The 16,249-nt window shown below is 36.7% G+C and overlaps 1 protein-coding gene across 6 annotated transcripts in view; it reads left to right on the forward strand.

The window, feature by feature from the left end:
* Positions 1-16,249, forward strand: part of LOC127070777 (protein gustavus) — an 86,790-nt gene that overhangs the window by 49,202 nt on the left and 21,339 nt on the right. Inside the window, exons 1-2 of one of the 6 annotated variants that reach the window (XM_051009199.1) lie at positions 3,218-4,025; positions 8,005-8,079. The exons of 1 other annotated variant lie outside the window; for it this stretch is intronic. In XM_051009199.1, coding sequence (XP_050865156.1) covers positions 3,997-4,025; positions 8,005-8,079 — 104 coding nt within the window. In that variant the 5' untranslated portion in view covers positions 3,218-3,996. Of the gene's footprint in view, positions 1-3,217; positions 4,026-8,004; positions 8,080-16,249 lie in introns of those variants that run through there. 4 more of the 6 variants (XM_051009200.1, XM_051009196.1, XM_051009197.1 and 1 more) reach the window with 4 other exon arrangements.

The raw sequence follows: 16,249 nt of genomic DNA on the forward strand, positions 1-16,249 counted from the left end.
TGGACGAGTTCTTCGTTCCGGGAGTTTGCACTCGCCTCGAAATTCCGCGGTTCCCGGTTGAATTCTCTCTTCTTACAAAATTGTTAGAAAAAAAGAAAGAAGGAAAGAAAGAAGGAAAAAAATAAAAGTACTAAAGTAAAGGTGCAATGTTCTTGAAAAAAAAAAGAAAGAAAGAAAGAAAGAAAATGAAGAATAAAAAAGAGAACATTTTCTAGTCCCTTTCTCGCATAACACGAATATCTAATTCGTATAATTCGATGAACAGCTACGAAAAAAGAAAAACGAGAAAAGAAATCTCACTATGCACACGATCAAAGGATAATATTTTTATGTCAAACGTTTCGTTTACAATTCGAATTAATAGAATCACTTTAGTTTGAAATATCTTATAAAATTAAACACGTCGGATTAGCGACGTGTGGGTTTCAGTAGAAAAAGTTTTAGAAATTCTCTTTCGTCGTTATTCGAAATTAATCGAATGAGAAGATTCTTACGGACGTATCAACGTTTATAAAATTCGAAATTCCTTTTTCCTTTTTCTTCCTTTTCTTTCCTTTTTTTTTTTTTCTTTTTCAATTTCATACATACAGAGTTTCAAACGCTCATGATGTGTTTCACCATTGTTCAGACCCAGACGCATTATGGAAAAGCATGCGGGCAGGTAGACGAAAGCCGAGATAGAGAGCCGGTGCGAGAGTTCTCTCTCTCTCTTTCTCTCTCTCTTTCTCTCTCTCTTTTTCATTGGAGATCCACTTCGAATCTCAGGTCAGGGATTCAGGTGGGCCCGCCATCACCCTCCCCTTTGTCGACGCCCGACGAGCTGCCACCGAGGTTAAATACCTGCTCTCGAGTCCTCCGTTCCAAAGAGACGAGACGGTCCTTGATATATCCTGCATCATTCTCTTTCTCTCTCTCTCTCTCTCTCTCACTCTCTCACACAGACACATACACACCTTCTCTCAACTTTACATCGTGCTTTGTGCTACTGAGAGCTGTCTTCCATTCTCGAGAAACTCGTACTATATTTCTGAACTTACTGAAAGTTCGACGATTCATTCTTATGAAAAAGCTAAGAAAATTTCTATTTCTATACCTGTGTACGCGCGTGTGCGTATACGTGTATCTAAGTATTTAAATCATAAACGTATCTCAGTTTTCTGTTAGGATGAATCTGACCGTTCGACCGTTCCGATCCGATCGTACGATCGAACGACCGGACGGACGGGACGGACCCTTCTCTCACGTGACGTATCGTCATCCTTCAGAGTCCTTTCACCTTTCCCTTTTACCACCGATCTACCATCAAAGACATTTGTCATTCGGTTTGGTCTCCTCATCGAGCAAATCTGACTTCCTTTTACCTGGCGATATTATTCGAGCTAAATGGAGGGGGGTAGAGGAGGAGGAGGAGGAGGAGGAGAGGGAGAACAAAATCTTCGTCTTCGAGAATCCTTAGCCTTGAAACGTTCTCTCTCTCTCTCTCTCTCTCTCTCTCTCTCTCTCTCTCTCCTTTTTTGTTTCTTTTTCTCTTTCTCTCTCTCTTTTTTTAGAACAGTAGTTTTATAATCTCTATCTTCGGATGATTCGACTATCGTCGAAGGTATTATTTTATTAAAGGATAATGTACGAATTTTATTTTATGAGGTATGTGATAAAAATGTTATATACGTACGAGGATATGGTTAATTTTGAGAAAAGTGGTAGAGGAATATTTTTTTTGCAAGATAACGAGATAGATGTATATATATATAGAGAGAGAGAGGAATAATTCGTACGTTATCGAAGAGAGTTATAAAATGGCTCAGCAAATTCGGCCATCTCTCTTTTGTCAGGCTGACTCAACGAAAGAACAGCTGGTACGGGAGGGATCTTCGAAAGACCCCACTGCACCCTGTCCTCTAATATCAGATCCAAGGGAGGAGGCTATGGGGTTTCTCCGTACTCTCTTTTTCTCACTCTCTCTTTCTCTCTCCCTGTCTCTTTATCTCTCTTTCTCTTTCTCTCTTTTATCCAAATGAATCTCTTCTTCGTTCTATCGATCTTCCCATCATCGGGATGCTCATATAAAAAAGAAAAAAAAAAAAAGAGGAAAAAGGGAAGAATAAAAGGAGAACATTTTGACGTTCTCTCTACGTTATTTCCCCATTTCTTTTTATTTATCTCTCCTTTTTCAATTTTCCATCAACTAACGTTTCTCTCTCTCCCTTCCTATTTATCTTTATCTCTCTCTCTCTCTTTCTATATATATGTACATATAGATACACACGCATATATCTACTCTTTTATTTCCACGTGTTTCCAAGGTCGAAACGATGCAGAGAATTTAATAGGCGGTGAACGGGTTCATCGATCGATCGTCGGCGAAAAGTTCGTCGTCGAAAAGCTGGAGGCAATTTTTCGATGGCGCATAAAACGTTCTGTGGCTCCTCTCTCACTCTTTCACCCTCTTCCTCTCTCTCTCTCTCTCTCTCTCTCTCTCTCTCTCTCTCTCTCTCTCTCTCTCTCTACATATATATATATATCGATACTCTGTGCAGGCACGTACATTTTTACAGGCTTAATTCGACGGCCGACCGCTTGAATTTGGGAGGGGTCGTCTACGTGAAACGCGCCGCGACTGCAACGAGGGAGAACCCTCGAATCCCTTTCTGATTTCCCTCTCTCTCTCTCTCTCTTTCCCTCTCTCTCTCTCTCTCCCTCTCTCTCTCTCTCTCTCTCTCTCGTACATCAATCTATCTTTCTCCATCATCGTACAGTCCCCTCGAATAAATATTTCGGCAGCAGAGCCGAGATAACGTCGAGGTAACATTGGCGTATACTCTTGACGACTAACACGAACCATTGGTAATATTACAATACGCTACAATTATCTGGACGGCGGTAGTAACACGAAAATGAAAAAAAAATTACTTCGATCGTAAGATCGTGCAATTTTTCCTGTTTTTCTTTTTCTTTTTCTTTCTTTTTTTTTTTATCACGAAAACGAGGGGAAAAAAAGACGAACCACCTCTTCGTCCGCGGGGATATCTCCTTTAAAATAATTTTCAGAAGGTTTATACAGTATACGTATATCCGTGGTACAGATTATTTTTTTATAAAACAGCGAAGTACTTGTATTATAGGAGAAAGAAGAAAAAAAAATAATAATAATATAATAAAATAAAGCGATAGCTACGCCAATGTCAGCACTACGCAGGGTTGTTGTATTTGATTCAAGGAGGGGCATACGAAGTGCTCGCTACAGGACTGTACCGAGTACTGCGCTCCTCGCAACCCCCACCACTGACTATCGTACTCGGCCGAGCTCGGGTATCTTCGGCTTGTCGTTCGTCACGGGGCGGCGCTCGATGCGCGCCGCAGTGGGCGCGCACGTACCACGCCGTCAGTCTCCGTTCGGTCTGTGCAGTGACTCCTCGTTCGCTCGTTCGCTCTCGTGCGTCTCGTCGATTCTTTCGAAACGCGTGCTGCTTTTTTTTTCCTTTCTTATCCTCGTCTATAATCTCTAACTAAGTTTCCTCCTCAAACTTTTCTATACCTCCATCTCGTAAAAAAAACGGTGATATAGATATATTATGTTATTATTAATGCGTTTTAACTTGTGGTGAAGAAAAGAAGAGGAAATATATAATACGTATATATTATATATTGTACATACGTACATATATACATATATATACACATATATACATATATATATATAATCAGCAGGAGGAGGAGAACCTGGTGGATGATAAATATAAGTAAGGATATAATATAAACGTTAAAGAGAAAACAGTGGTGTGCGGTGTGCGAAGTGTGCAATATTTTCGTTTCCTTTTTTTTTTTTTTTGGGGGGGGGGTGTTTCTCTTATTTCGTAAAGAAGAAGAGACAAGGGAAAATATTGAGTAAAGGAAAAGAAATAAGAGGAAGAAGGAAGAGAAAGAAGATAATAAAAGCAAGATCACGAGAAGCATCGTCGTGTCACGTTTGTCGGATACGTCGTCGTGCTACGAAATATGGATTGGGCGGTGAAGGCTCGACGCACGTAAGTTACGTCTTCAAAAAAACCAAAAAAAAAGATAAGAATTAAAGACTCGCGTGTTGTGTCGTCATTAAGTTGTTGTATTTTCCTTGTTTATTTTGTGTTGTTTATTTTTTCTTTTTTTCTTTTCAATTAATTTTTCTTTATTCTTTTTCCTTAAGTGTGCAACTTAATGTTCAAAGTTCCAGACAACGTTTCGGAGAGGAAAAAGAGAGAGAGAGAGAGAGAGAGAGAGAGATAATCCTCTATCTCGTGTGTTCGTGTGACGTGCAAAGAGAGATACAGAGAAAGAGAGAGAGAGAGAGAGAGAGAGAATATCTTTCGTTTGTTATCTTTGTTATGTGCGTTGTGTGTCTTTGTCTTTGGCTCTCTTTTTCTCTCTTTATCTTTCTTGATAAATGGGTGAAAATGTGTGTTTTTATGTGTGCGTAAAAGCAACCCTTCGATCGCAACGACGCCGTCGTCGTCGCGGGATCGATCGTTTCGCTTGGGGCGAGGCTGGCTCCGATCGTGCGTCGATCGTTATTTTCCGTGATAGAGAAAGAGAGAGAGAGAGAAAGAGAGAGAGAGAGAGAGAGAGAGAGAGAGAGAGAGAGAGAGAGAGAGAGAGAGAGAGAGAGAGAGAGAGAGAGAGAGAGAGTATTCTGTAAATAGAAAATCAACAGAGGATCAATGACACCGTATTCGTTTCGAAGGGGAAACATTGAAATTCACTTTCGTTACTTTTATTTTCTTAAATATTTCATATATAAACATTTTGTTTGTTACGTGCTATTAGTCATCGTGTGTTGTTATATCACATAAATGCGTAATTCGATTAGATAACTACGTGTGTCCTCTGCGTGTACACGCGCGTGTTTATGATTTTTTTTTTTTTTTGTTTATTTTCTGAGGAAAGAAGAAAGGAAAAGAACGAACGAAAAAAAAAAGGAAAGGTTTCGTAATGAATTCCACGTGAAAACTGTTTAATATAATTTCGTATTTAAATAACGTCGCGATAACAGTTATTATTGGTAATCGTAATGAAATCATTGTTTTACGATGTTCGTACGTTGAAATATATTACGTTCCAAACGACTGTAGTAACCTTTTAGACTTTAACCTTCAACAACGCACTTGTAAATTTTAAATCACTTTGTAAACATATTTTCTGCGTCTCTCTCTCTCTCTCTCTCTCTCTCTCTTCGTCTCTTCCTCTCTTCCTCGTTTATTCTCTATTTTTTCCTTAACGTAGTTGCAACGTGTTTAATAACATAACAATGGCTTCAACGATACCAAAGGCAAACGTGCGTGCGAACGATAAACGTCGACGAAAACTACGCCGGAAGCCAAATACTCGATGGATGAGTTAAGTTCGACGAGATCTATGATAGAAAAAGATAGAAAGAGAGAAAGAGTGAGATGTGTGTGTGTGTGTGTGTGTGTACCTAGAGAGAGAGAAAGAAAGAGAGAGAGATAGAGAAGATATTCTCCTCTCTTTCTCTTGGCTGCGTTGGAGACTTTAAAGTGATAATAATAGAAGTGTACGCTATCCGCACACGTGCTGTCTCGTTTACGAGTCGAGTTTATCGTAGAACATAAGAGAGAACATTTATTTCGAAGTCAGGTTCAACGTCTAAAGAAAAGGAACATCATCATCATCGTCGTCGTCTTCTTCTTCTTCTTCTTCTTCTTCTTCTTCTTCTTCTTCTTCTTCTTCTTCTTCTTCTTCTTCTTCTTCTTCTTCTTCTTCTTCTTCTTCTTCTTCTTCTTCTTCTTCTTCTTCTTCTTCTTCTTCTTCTTCTTCTTCTTCTTCGTCGTCGTCGTCAACATCATCGTCATCGTCGTCTTCCTCGTGTATCGTTTTCCATCGAAGAAGAAATTTGTCTTTGTAGAAACTTGCATTATTTGCTCGACACCATTCCAAACTAATCGATTATATAGGACAGAGAGAAAGAGAGAGAGAGAAATTTGCAATAATTTGATTGCCTCCGTTGCAAAGTATCGATGAGATAAAAATGTATTTAAAAAAATCGATCGTTGCTGTTATTTTGTCGCGCTCCATGTGGTTTAATTTGTTATTTCGGTGTAAATTGATTATCTAGGAAATACTGTGAATGAACGTGAAAATATACACATCGTTTCTTTTATATATATATATGTGTGTGTGTGAGTGTATATCTTTCTCTTTCTCTTAGATGTTTAAATCGACGCGACGATTAGAAGTGAAAGGAAGGAAATTACGGAGCCATTCGTTTCCTTTCTTATATGCTTCCTTCCAACAACTAACTATGATATCGAAATACGAACGGAACTGTGGACACACACATATATATATATACATATATCTTTGTGAAAAGAAGAAAAAGAAAAATGAAAAAGAATTAACAAGAGATTTGATCTTTCGAATCGAATCATTTTCGATCGCGATAAAACGTTCGAGAGATTGAGATTTTTCAAGCGAATAAAATAAAGAGTAATGATGAGGAGGTGAGAAAGAAAAAATATACCTGGCAGTTTCTTTTTCTTCGTCTTTTTTTTTTCTTTTCTCTCTCTCTCTCTCTCTCTCTTTTTTTTCATCGAAGGGACAAGAAGAGAGAAGGCAGCTTGCATTCGTGTCACGCGTTTCCTGGATATATGCTAATACCTATACCAGAATGGCAATATTCGGCGACTTCCAACAGCCATTTTCGACGATGACGATAACTCGAGAAAGACACGAGTAGCATATTATAAATTCTCCCATAAGGGAGATACATAAGTACATAAGTACATGCATACGTACATATTGTATTATATTAATTCGAACGTGTTCGAGTAAACGTGAAAAAAAAAATCAAACGGATAGGTTGATATAATAGTAAAGAAGACTCGGAGAATTATCTTTCTCGTACGACTTTCTTTTTTACTTACTTTATTTTATTTTACTTTTTTTTTCTAATTTTCTATTCATTCGTAGATTATATATGTGTTATTAGTACTCGCTGTATAATTAAAAAAACACTTGAGTTTCGTTTGAGTTTTCTTTATCTCTTTATTCATTCATTCATTCATTCATTCATTCATTCATTTCTTCTTTGTTTATGGAGTTTTTTTAAAGAAAATACACATATATACACGATAACTGGTCTGCTGGTTTGTTTCGTAGGGTTCGGCCATTTGCTTTTGAAATTCCAGACGAGAATTACCTTTACGAAAAAGAAACGTGTGTGTTCATCTTTCTCTCTCTCTCTCTCTCTCTCTCTCTCTCTCTCTCTCTTATCTCTATCACTTTCTCTCTATCTCTATCTCTTTTTTTCTAACTTTTCTTTATCATTACAATACGATCGAAAATATCTTCGTCTTCTTTATATACGATTAACGTCTTTCCTCATCTACTATCCGTATAATATAACTTCGTATCCGTTAGTTTACTTTTCAGAATTCTCCGTAAAGTCATTTTAGTCCGATGACACACTTTACATCCCGTTTGCTACTCTCTTCGTGTAAGCCTCGTAAAAAATGTGTCCTTATCTCTTCCCTCCGTAAACGTGTAATATGACGTGTATCACGTTCGTAGAATCGAATTTTATCGGTGGTACGATTATGAAAGTTCAGGGTTTTGTTCCTTTATTTCTCTCTTTTTCTTTTTCTTTGTTATCGCTTTGTTTTTTATTCCTTATTGTTATTATTTCTCTTTTTTCTTTTTTCTTTTTTTAAATCTCGACGATCGAGGAAATTTTTAACACGAAAATTTCTTGTTAGGAAGATTCGGTGGATAAATGGTTAAAAAGAAAACATAGATAGATAGATAGATAGATAGATAGATAGATAGATAGATAGATAGATAGATAGATGGATGGGTAGATAGACAGATAGATAGATAGATGAATAGAAAGATAGATTGATAGATTAGATGCTCGGAGAGATGAATTTTTTGTAAACCGAAGTAGAAAATTCTATTGTAGGTTTTTTTATCAAGAGAAACGTGGAGAATGACTCCTCTTCTATTTTTTTCTTTCAGACTGGACCGTTTCGTAGCGAGCAAAAATGAAGACACGAGGTACAGACAGCTAACCGTTCAGAGAGCTAAACGAGCGTACGTTTCAATCCTAATCATCTCCCGTGATTCATTTATGGGGAACGCGCTTATGCGATATATGATCGTCGTCCTTATATATTTCTTGTAGGAGATAAAAATTTTAAAGAAAAAGGAACAAAGAGAAAAAGAAAGAAAGAATGAAAGAAAAAAAAAGAAATGAGATAGATACAGAGAGACACAAAGATAGATAAATAGAGAGGGAGAGAGAGAGAGAGAGAGAGAAAAGAATGAAAGATAAAGAACACGAAGTGTACGTGCGTCTCATCTCTCATCTCTCGTGTTAGACAATAACATGAGAAAGAGAGAGAAAGAGGAACTCGAATTAAAATGAAATAAGATGAAACGAAAAACTAAACTAAACTAAATTAAACGAAACGAAATGAATGAAATGTGTTAGGGTTTATATATCTCGGATCGAGTGGGCGAGTTTTGGTTTACATTTAAAGCGCGCGAAAATAGCGAAGCAAAACGCGAAATGGGCCGGCCGGTCTTCGAGTCCGAGCCTCTTTAGACCAGTACGTTAGATCAACTTATAGATCATGTCGTCATCGTAGAAAGAGAGATAGATAGATGGATAGATAGATAGATAGATAGAGAGAGATAGAGGTAGAGGTAGAGAAGCCACATAAAATGATGCCAGAAACATATACAACATCGGAAACGCACCAGCTCGGCAATAGCAACTGTTTTCATTCAGTTTTATTCTTCTTACTCGATGACGACTACGATGACGATGACAACGACTTCCTTCGTAGCATTTTTAATTAACGCGCGAGAGAAAGATACTTTATGCTTTCTTTCTCTCTCTCTCTCCATCTCTTTCTTTCTTTATCTTTATCTTTATCTTCCATCTTTTCCTTTTTGCGAACGAGAAATAAATTTTCATGCGACCTTTTCTGTATAATTGTTTTTTGTTGTTATTATTATTATTTTTTTTAATCTTTTTTATCGACATTTACAACAATTAATTCGATTGATCTAACGGTGGAAATGAATCAATCGTTTCTATCGAAGCATTTAGAATAATCTGATAGTAGAATTTTATTTGATCCGTCGTTGTAGGTTTTATTTACAATCGTCTACCTCTTTTTTCGTCGGAAGTATTTGCGTCCCAAAGAATCGTAGAGTAATGTCATGGAAAAAAAATATTATAGAAGAGAATCATTTAGAAGGTGTATTTTCCTAGACAGAGTTAATCGTTTCGATAAATTTTTTTCCCAATGTTTTTATATCGCTCGATACATCAATTCTATCGATTAATCAATCGGACCAGTCGTAGATAGACGTGAAAATGTTCAAATCGTTTTATATATATATATATTTTTTAAAAAAGGAGAAAGAAAAAAAAGTTCGAAACGAACCAAGTAAAATTATCCAAAAACTCTCCAGATTATTATTGCATTCACTTTTGAGTGGATAATTTACGATCATTGTCGAACTATTTTGTAATAGAAATTATTTCGATGAAGTTTTCCTTTTTGAAAGAGTATTTCTCTCTCTGTCTCTCTCTCTCTCTCTCTCTCTCTCTCTCTCTCTCTCTCTCTCTCTCGTGTTCCTAGTTACAAGAGGGAATCGATAAGATGTCGAGAAGTAGGCGGCTTAGACACAAGAGTTATTAAACTACGCGTAGCTTCCTGACACAATGTCCCACATCGTATAAGAGAGAAAATAAAATATTCACCGTGTTTCTCGGCCACACTGTTTGGTTAATTAAAGTCGGCCTACCATCTTCATCTCTCTCTCTCTCTCTCTTATTATCTTACTCTCACTCTCTATTTCTCATTCTTTCACGGTCCTCGACAGAGCGTTAATTGCTCGACACCCCGAAGAGAAACTCTAGAGGTCCCTCTAATTTAATTAACGTGCCACGGGTAAACGCGTTTTTCTTCTGCCTTTTTTCCATGTTTTCTTCTTCTATTTTTCTGTTCTTTTCTTTTTTCTTTCTTTCTTTCTTCCATCCTTGCTTCCTTTCGTTCTTTCTCTTTAAGTACGTGAATACTTGCATATTCGTTCGCATTCCTTTCGTATCACACTACGAACGTGCGGGACGACATATTGGAGGGAAAAAAACGTGGGAGAAAAAGAAAAGAAAAGAAAAGAAAAGAAATATATAAAAAAAAAAGAAAAAGAAAGAGGAAGGATGTACCTCGACGAAGGATATATCTCTCGTTAGAAGAACGCTTCTAACGAGCCATAATTAGATCCTTGAGACCGATAGTAAAAGTTTTCATTTCGAAGAGCCTACTAGAAGAGAAACGACTACTATTTCGAACAATTTTCGAAAACGCCTTGTTCTCGACGCGATATCAACGAATTAATACTTTCGATCGATCGATCGATCCAATCGATCCAATCGATCGATCGATCGATCGTTGTGTATTATTAGGAAACATTAAAGCTGATGTACTTAACGTGCATATACATATATACATACATTCTGTAAGGAATATCTCGCATCGAAATTATAATTTAAGGAGTGGTCCTTCGAAAGATTGGAGATCCAGTTTCCTTAACGAGGCGTATCAATTGTTTCTTTTTCTTTTTCTTTTCTTTTTTTCCTATTTGTCTTTACGATTCGTTCGATTAATTTCGATTCTGCAACATCATCATTCAAAATTGAAATAACACGAAGACGTATAGACGTTTTTAATTTACGACGTTTTATTATCTTTCAAAGGGAGATTGCAAACCACTCCCACTTTTTTCAAATCCATTCAAAGCTTCTCTCTCTCTCTCTCTCTCTCTCAACCACCCCCACCCTCCCACTCACTAACTAAGCCTTTCTAGCTCGATAATTTCTGAGAAATTTAAATACAATCGCCTTTACTCAGAGTGACGAACGCTCCTGTATAAATTTGCTTTCATTTTATTTCTATGGATTCGTTCTAGGTCGACCTCTCCTTTCTCTCTCTCTCTCTCTCTCTCTCTCTCTCTCTCTCTCCCTCTCTCACTCTATGAAAAAAGAATATATATATACATACATACATATATATATATATATATTTAAATTCTTTCTTATACAATGCAAAGTGTCAGAAAAACGTACAAAGCTGCTTCTTCTTTCCACTCGTTCCTTATTTATTCATCCTCTCACTTTTTCTATCTATCTATCTATCTATCTATCTATCTATCAATCTATCTATCAATCCATCCAACTATCCATCTATCTCTTTCTGTCATTCTACAGTACGTGACACAAGCTCGAGTTCGATCAAAAGATACTAAGAAACCGATAAGATCACCGACGTTCTACGTGATACCAAATTTAAATCCGAGAATGTAGAACAGAACCTTCCTAATTCGGGTGTTCGTACGAGTGGTTAAGGTAAACGTGATCGGTATACGAATTGCGTTTTGTGACTAGTCCAACAAACGTTCATTTCTTTTCCTTTTTCTTCTTGTTTTAATTTTTTCTTTCTTTTCATCGGTTATGGGGACACCGTCCTACATTTTCGTATTCGATGACGATAAAGGAAAAGTCCCAAGGACATAATTATTTTCCAAAAGAAAATTTTATTTTCTAATAAAATTTTCTTCACACGTCTCCACACGTAATACATGTATACGTCACATAACATATATACATCACGCATCGTGTGATCGTACAAAGTAACGTTCTCTCGACTTTCAGTTAAAATCTAGAACTCGTTAAAACGAAGGGCAAACTCGTGTTTCCATGTGCGCGCTCCAGTTATGCATTAGACCTATACATAGATACATATGTAAAACTTGGAAAGCCTTTTGAATATGTTACTGACTTTACACCTATGCTCCCTTTAAATGTTTGACATATTTATCGTATAACCCTTTTCACGTAATACTCGATATATCGATCATAATAATATGAATATAGTTACCGTAGATCTTTTTTTTCCGACGATTTTCACGAAAATCACGTTCCATGTATCGTCGTTTAAAGAGTGTGTAACGTTCGAAGACTTTTAAACATCCGTCATACATACCTACGAAAGCACGTTGCGAGGAAACAGAAAGAGAGAGAAAGAGAAAGAGAAAGAAAGAGAGGGAGATAGCGACAGGGATGAGGGGAGAGCAGGGGTGGTAAGAGCGAAGTTTTTCGTAAGCGACGATAAATATATTACCAAACGTTATTCGAAGCGGGCTTTCGAACGTTTGTATATACCGGCTACCTTCTACCACTCTTACTGCTGCTGTGCTCGCTGACCCATTTGTGAAACTTGCGCGACTCTCGTTGCCACACACCTTTTGCCGTGTGCTCAATTATTACAACACTTTACGAATTACACGGACCTCCTTACCCGTCTCCGATTTCTCTCTCTTTCTCTCTCTCTCTGTCTGTCTGTCTGTCTGTCTGTTTCTCTGTTTCTGTCTCCTTCTATCTCTCATCCTCTTTAACGTCTTACTTTGTACTTTGCCAGGAAGAAAGAAAGACAAGAGATAAGACAAATTTTTTGGCAACTCAATTATTTGCTAAATTCTGAATCTTCGTGAATTTCATTGTAGTTATTTATTGTTTAAGAAAAAAAAAAAAGAAAAAAAGAATTATCTTTGAAATAATCAAGGACTTCTCTCTGCCCGTCTCTCTAACTAGTAGAGAACATCGTTGACGATAAATGAAATTTCTTACGATCTTCGATCGAATTTTATTATCGTATTCTTTGTTATTAAAAAACGCATTGATTTGCGTTTCACTTTCCGTAGTTTGTTCATTAAAAGATTAGAGTTTGAAATAACTAGTATATTAGAGAAAGAGAAAGAGAGAGAGAGAGAGAAGGGATGCTATCGGTTAGAGACCCCAGTAATGTGTAAATCACATTATCTATTATCCACATTCGCGATAAAAGCGATATCAATTGCCGTGTATGACGCGAGTCATCCAATGTTTTTCCCCTTATATTCTACCGTTTTCATAAACGTTTGTAAAAGCAAGCATTACGATATTATTAGGATTTTCTTTTCCATTGGAGAAAAATTTGAAGAGAAGTAGAAAAGGAAGAAAGAAAAGAAAGAAAGAAAGAAAGAAGGTATTGGACAATATAACATCGTTGTGTTATTTTACTTGAGTAAAGAACGACGAATCGCCGAAGGTCGTGTTTAAAACTCATGAGAATTCTTTGTAAAAGAATCAATGACATCGTTTTTTAAAACGTGATTTGAAAATGAAGAAAGTAAGATAAAAAGCACGAGGGAGGGAGAGAGAGAGAGATGTCTCTTTGAAAGAGCACTTTGAGAAAGAGAGAGACATATATACATACGTATATATTCGTGCATTAAAAGTTAAAAGGATGTTTCCGAGAGAGAAGATGATACACAAACGATGGTGACCATATGGAAGAGATTTCACTGAAGAAAGATGAGATGAAAAGCGAAAGAGAAACGGAGAAAGAGGAGACAGAAAGAGAGAAACTAAAGATATTTATTACGAGACACGATAGAGGGAATACGAGTCAGAAAGCTTGCTGACTGGTACTTCAACGTACGTCAGAATTTATCAATGAGACTGGTTGTGTGTGTCCTTGCTGATACAACTGTGTCTCCTTATACGTATTCTCTTTTTCATATAGGAGAGAAAGAAAGAGAAAAATAAAAAAAGATAGTGATATTTCTTTCTTCAAACAATAAAATCGTTTAGAAAAATATCTAGAATTCTCTTTCCTCTTTCTTTCTTTTTTTTTTTTTTTATTTGAAACTAAGGGATAAATATCTTGTGTCTAAAATTCGTAGAAGGACTCGGTTAAAATGGCTTCAAGGAATATCCTGCTAGAAAAAATTCGAAGGAAGAAAGAAAAGGAAAAGGGAGGAGGTAGAAAAGACCCTTTCGAAAATGGAAGCAAAACGAAAGGAGCTCTAACTTTTGGGAAGAATATATAACGGGTGTGTTTTAACGTTTTCTCTTAATCGAAGTCTTTAGAAACTACGAAGAAATTATTTGTGAAAGGACAATTTTATTAATGCTTTTTGCAAAACGTCCCTTACATGATAATATCGAGATATAATTTTTATTATACTTTCTTCTTCTCTTTTTCTTTTCTATTTTTTTTTTTTCGAATTGTAAGCTCATTTTAGAATGGCTTCGAGATTTCGAAAAGATAAAAAGGAGAGAAAGAAAAATGCGGGCTCAGCGAAATTCTCTTTTCGAGTCTTTCTCTCTCTCTTTCTCCTTCTCCTTCTCTCTCTCTCTCTCTTTCTCTCTCTAGCTTTTCCTACAGGCGAGATGAAAAATCGACGAAGGCACTCTGGTGAAATCGTTTTTCTCCTTCGAATAGGTCCCTCTTTTCTTCCTACGGGTCACGTTTATCCTCCAAGGATTAACGTCAACCTCCTCTTCTTCCTTCTCCTCCCTTTTCCTCTTCCTCCTTTTCTCATTCTTCTTCTTCTTCTTCTTCTCATCCTCATCGTCCTCGATCTTTTCTTGTTAACCTTAGATCACGATCGACGAAGCGTTGAAACGTTCTTCTTTCTATCCTATCGTACGATAACTATAAGGTGAAGATTTTTTTAAGGGAAAAACTTTTCGATTAATTATCGAAATTAGAAAAATGTTATGAAATCTTTTTTTCTTCTTCTTCTTTTTCTTTTTGTTTTATTTGTAGTTTTTATTTATAGAAAAGTTATCGATTAATACGAGGCCATAAAAATTAGTGTGATTGTGAAATTGTTGAGAAAAAAACAAGATTAAAATTTTTATTGATCGATAGCAATATCTACGAGATTTTTTATATGGAATTTATATACATTAGGTTGTATACATACATATTTTCTTTCTTTTTAAACTTTCCATATACAGGAAATTCATAAACATCTTATCGTCTTGGCAACTCTTTCGAATCTCGTGAAAGTTTCTTCTCCCCTCTCACGTTGCACCCCTCGTCAAGAAAAGATGTGCCCGAATGCCGAAATCGGCGAATGGGGGCACGACGATCTCGTAATTTTCGTTGAGAAGCGAAATGTTGCATTACCATAAGAAGACGTTACGAGAATGTCGATCGACCCTGGTGGTATCATCCGTGGGGGAAGTAGGAAAAATTTTAAAAAGAAAAAGAAGGAAAAAGTACATGAAAGATAATATTATGAAAGATCTTGGGGAATTTCGTGATTTTTCAATAATTTCCAATTAATTAATTTTCTAACAACGTACTTGCTTGGAAGCTCGAGGCTGGATATCAATATTAAAATGAGGATTAATCGCTTAAACCGCGATAATAGAAAAAAAAAGAGAGAAGGTTGGAAGATGAAAGAAAAAGAAAAAAAAGAGAGAATAAAGAGAAATATAAGAAGGAGAAAAAAGAGGGAAGATAGAAAAATACTGTCTAAATTAGAAAGAGGTTGGAAACGTAGCTGGAAAGTTCGTTCGTCTCCCTCGAGGCTCAAAGAAGAGAGAAAGAACGTGGGAGGGATGGTTTCCTCATCCCCTGCCTCCACCTACCCCTCCACTCTTTCTCTCTCTCTCTCTCTCTCTCTCTCTCTTTCCCTCTCTCTTTCTCTCTTTCTCATTCTCTGTAACAGGAACCAGAAGGGCCACATCGGCCACAAGTTCCAGACAAAGAGGACAAAGGCCCAGATCTGGGCGAGTCTCTACATGTGTATATATATATATATATATATATATATATATATATATTCACGTGTACACTACATTTCCATCTCTCTCTCTCTTTTTCTCTCTTCCTGCATCTGATGGTCATCCCGAAGGAAGAAGAAAAAAGGATTTAAAAAAAAAAATTAATAAAAAAGAAGTCTCGTCATTTACAAGCTCGAACGAAAAATACATGTATAAAATATACATACACACGTATATATACATATATATATCTATATGTATGGGCGATTCTCGCGAATCGTACCTATGTATGTGTTCGTCCATGGAATACTTTCACTGGTTTCACGGCCAGCAGACACGTTTACACGATGCTAATAATATACTCTCGACAGAGCCGCGGTACCATTTACTCCGTTGGCCTGCGGACGTGCAGGTCGAGTCTCGATTTTCTTTCTCTCTTCCTCTCTCATTCTTTTGCGATCTTTCGTTCGTCTTCTCTCTCTCTCTCTCTCTATCTTCTATCGTCGTCGTCGTCGTCATCGTCATCGTCATTATATCCCGTTCGATCGCAAAAGTGTATTATCCAATCGATTTTGATCCAGCAATTTATTTTTTATTTTTTGGTATTTTTATTTTCTATCATATATG

Source organism: Vespula vulgaris, chromosome 19, assembly GCF_905475345.1.
Source record: "Vespula vulgaris chromosome 19, iyVesVulg1.1, whole genome shotgun sequence".
NCBI lineage: Eukaryota > Metazoa > Arthropoda > Insecta > Hymenoptera > Vespidae > Vespula > Vespula vulgaris.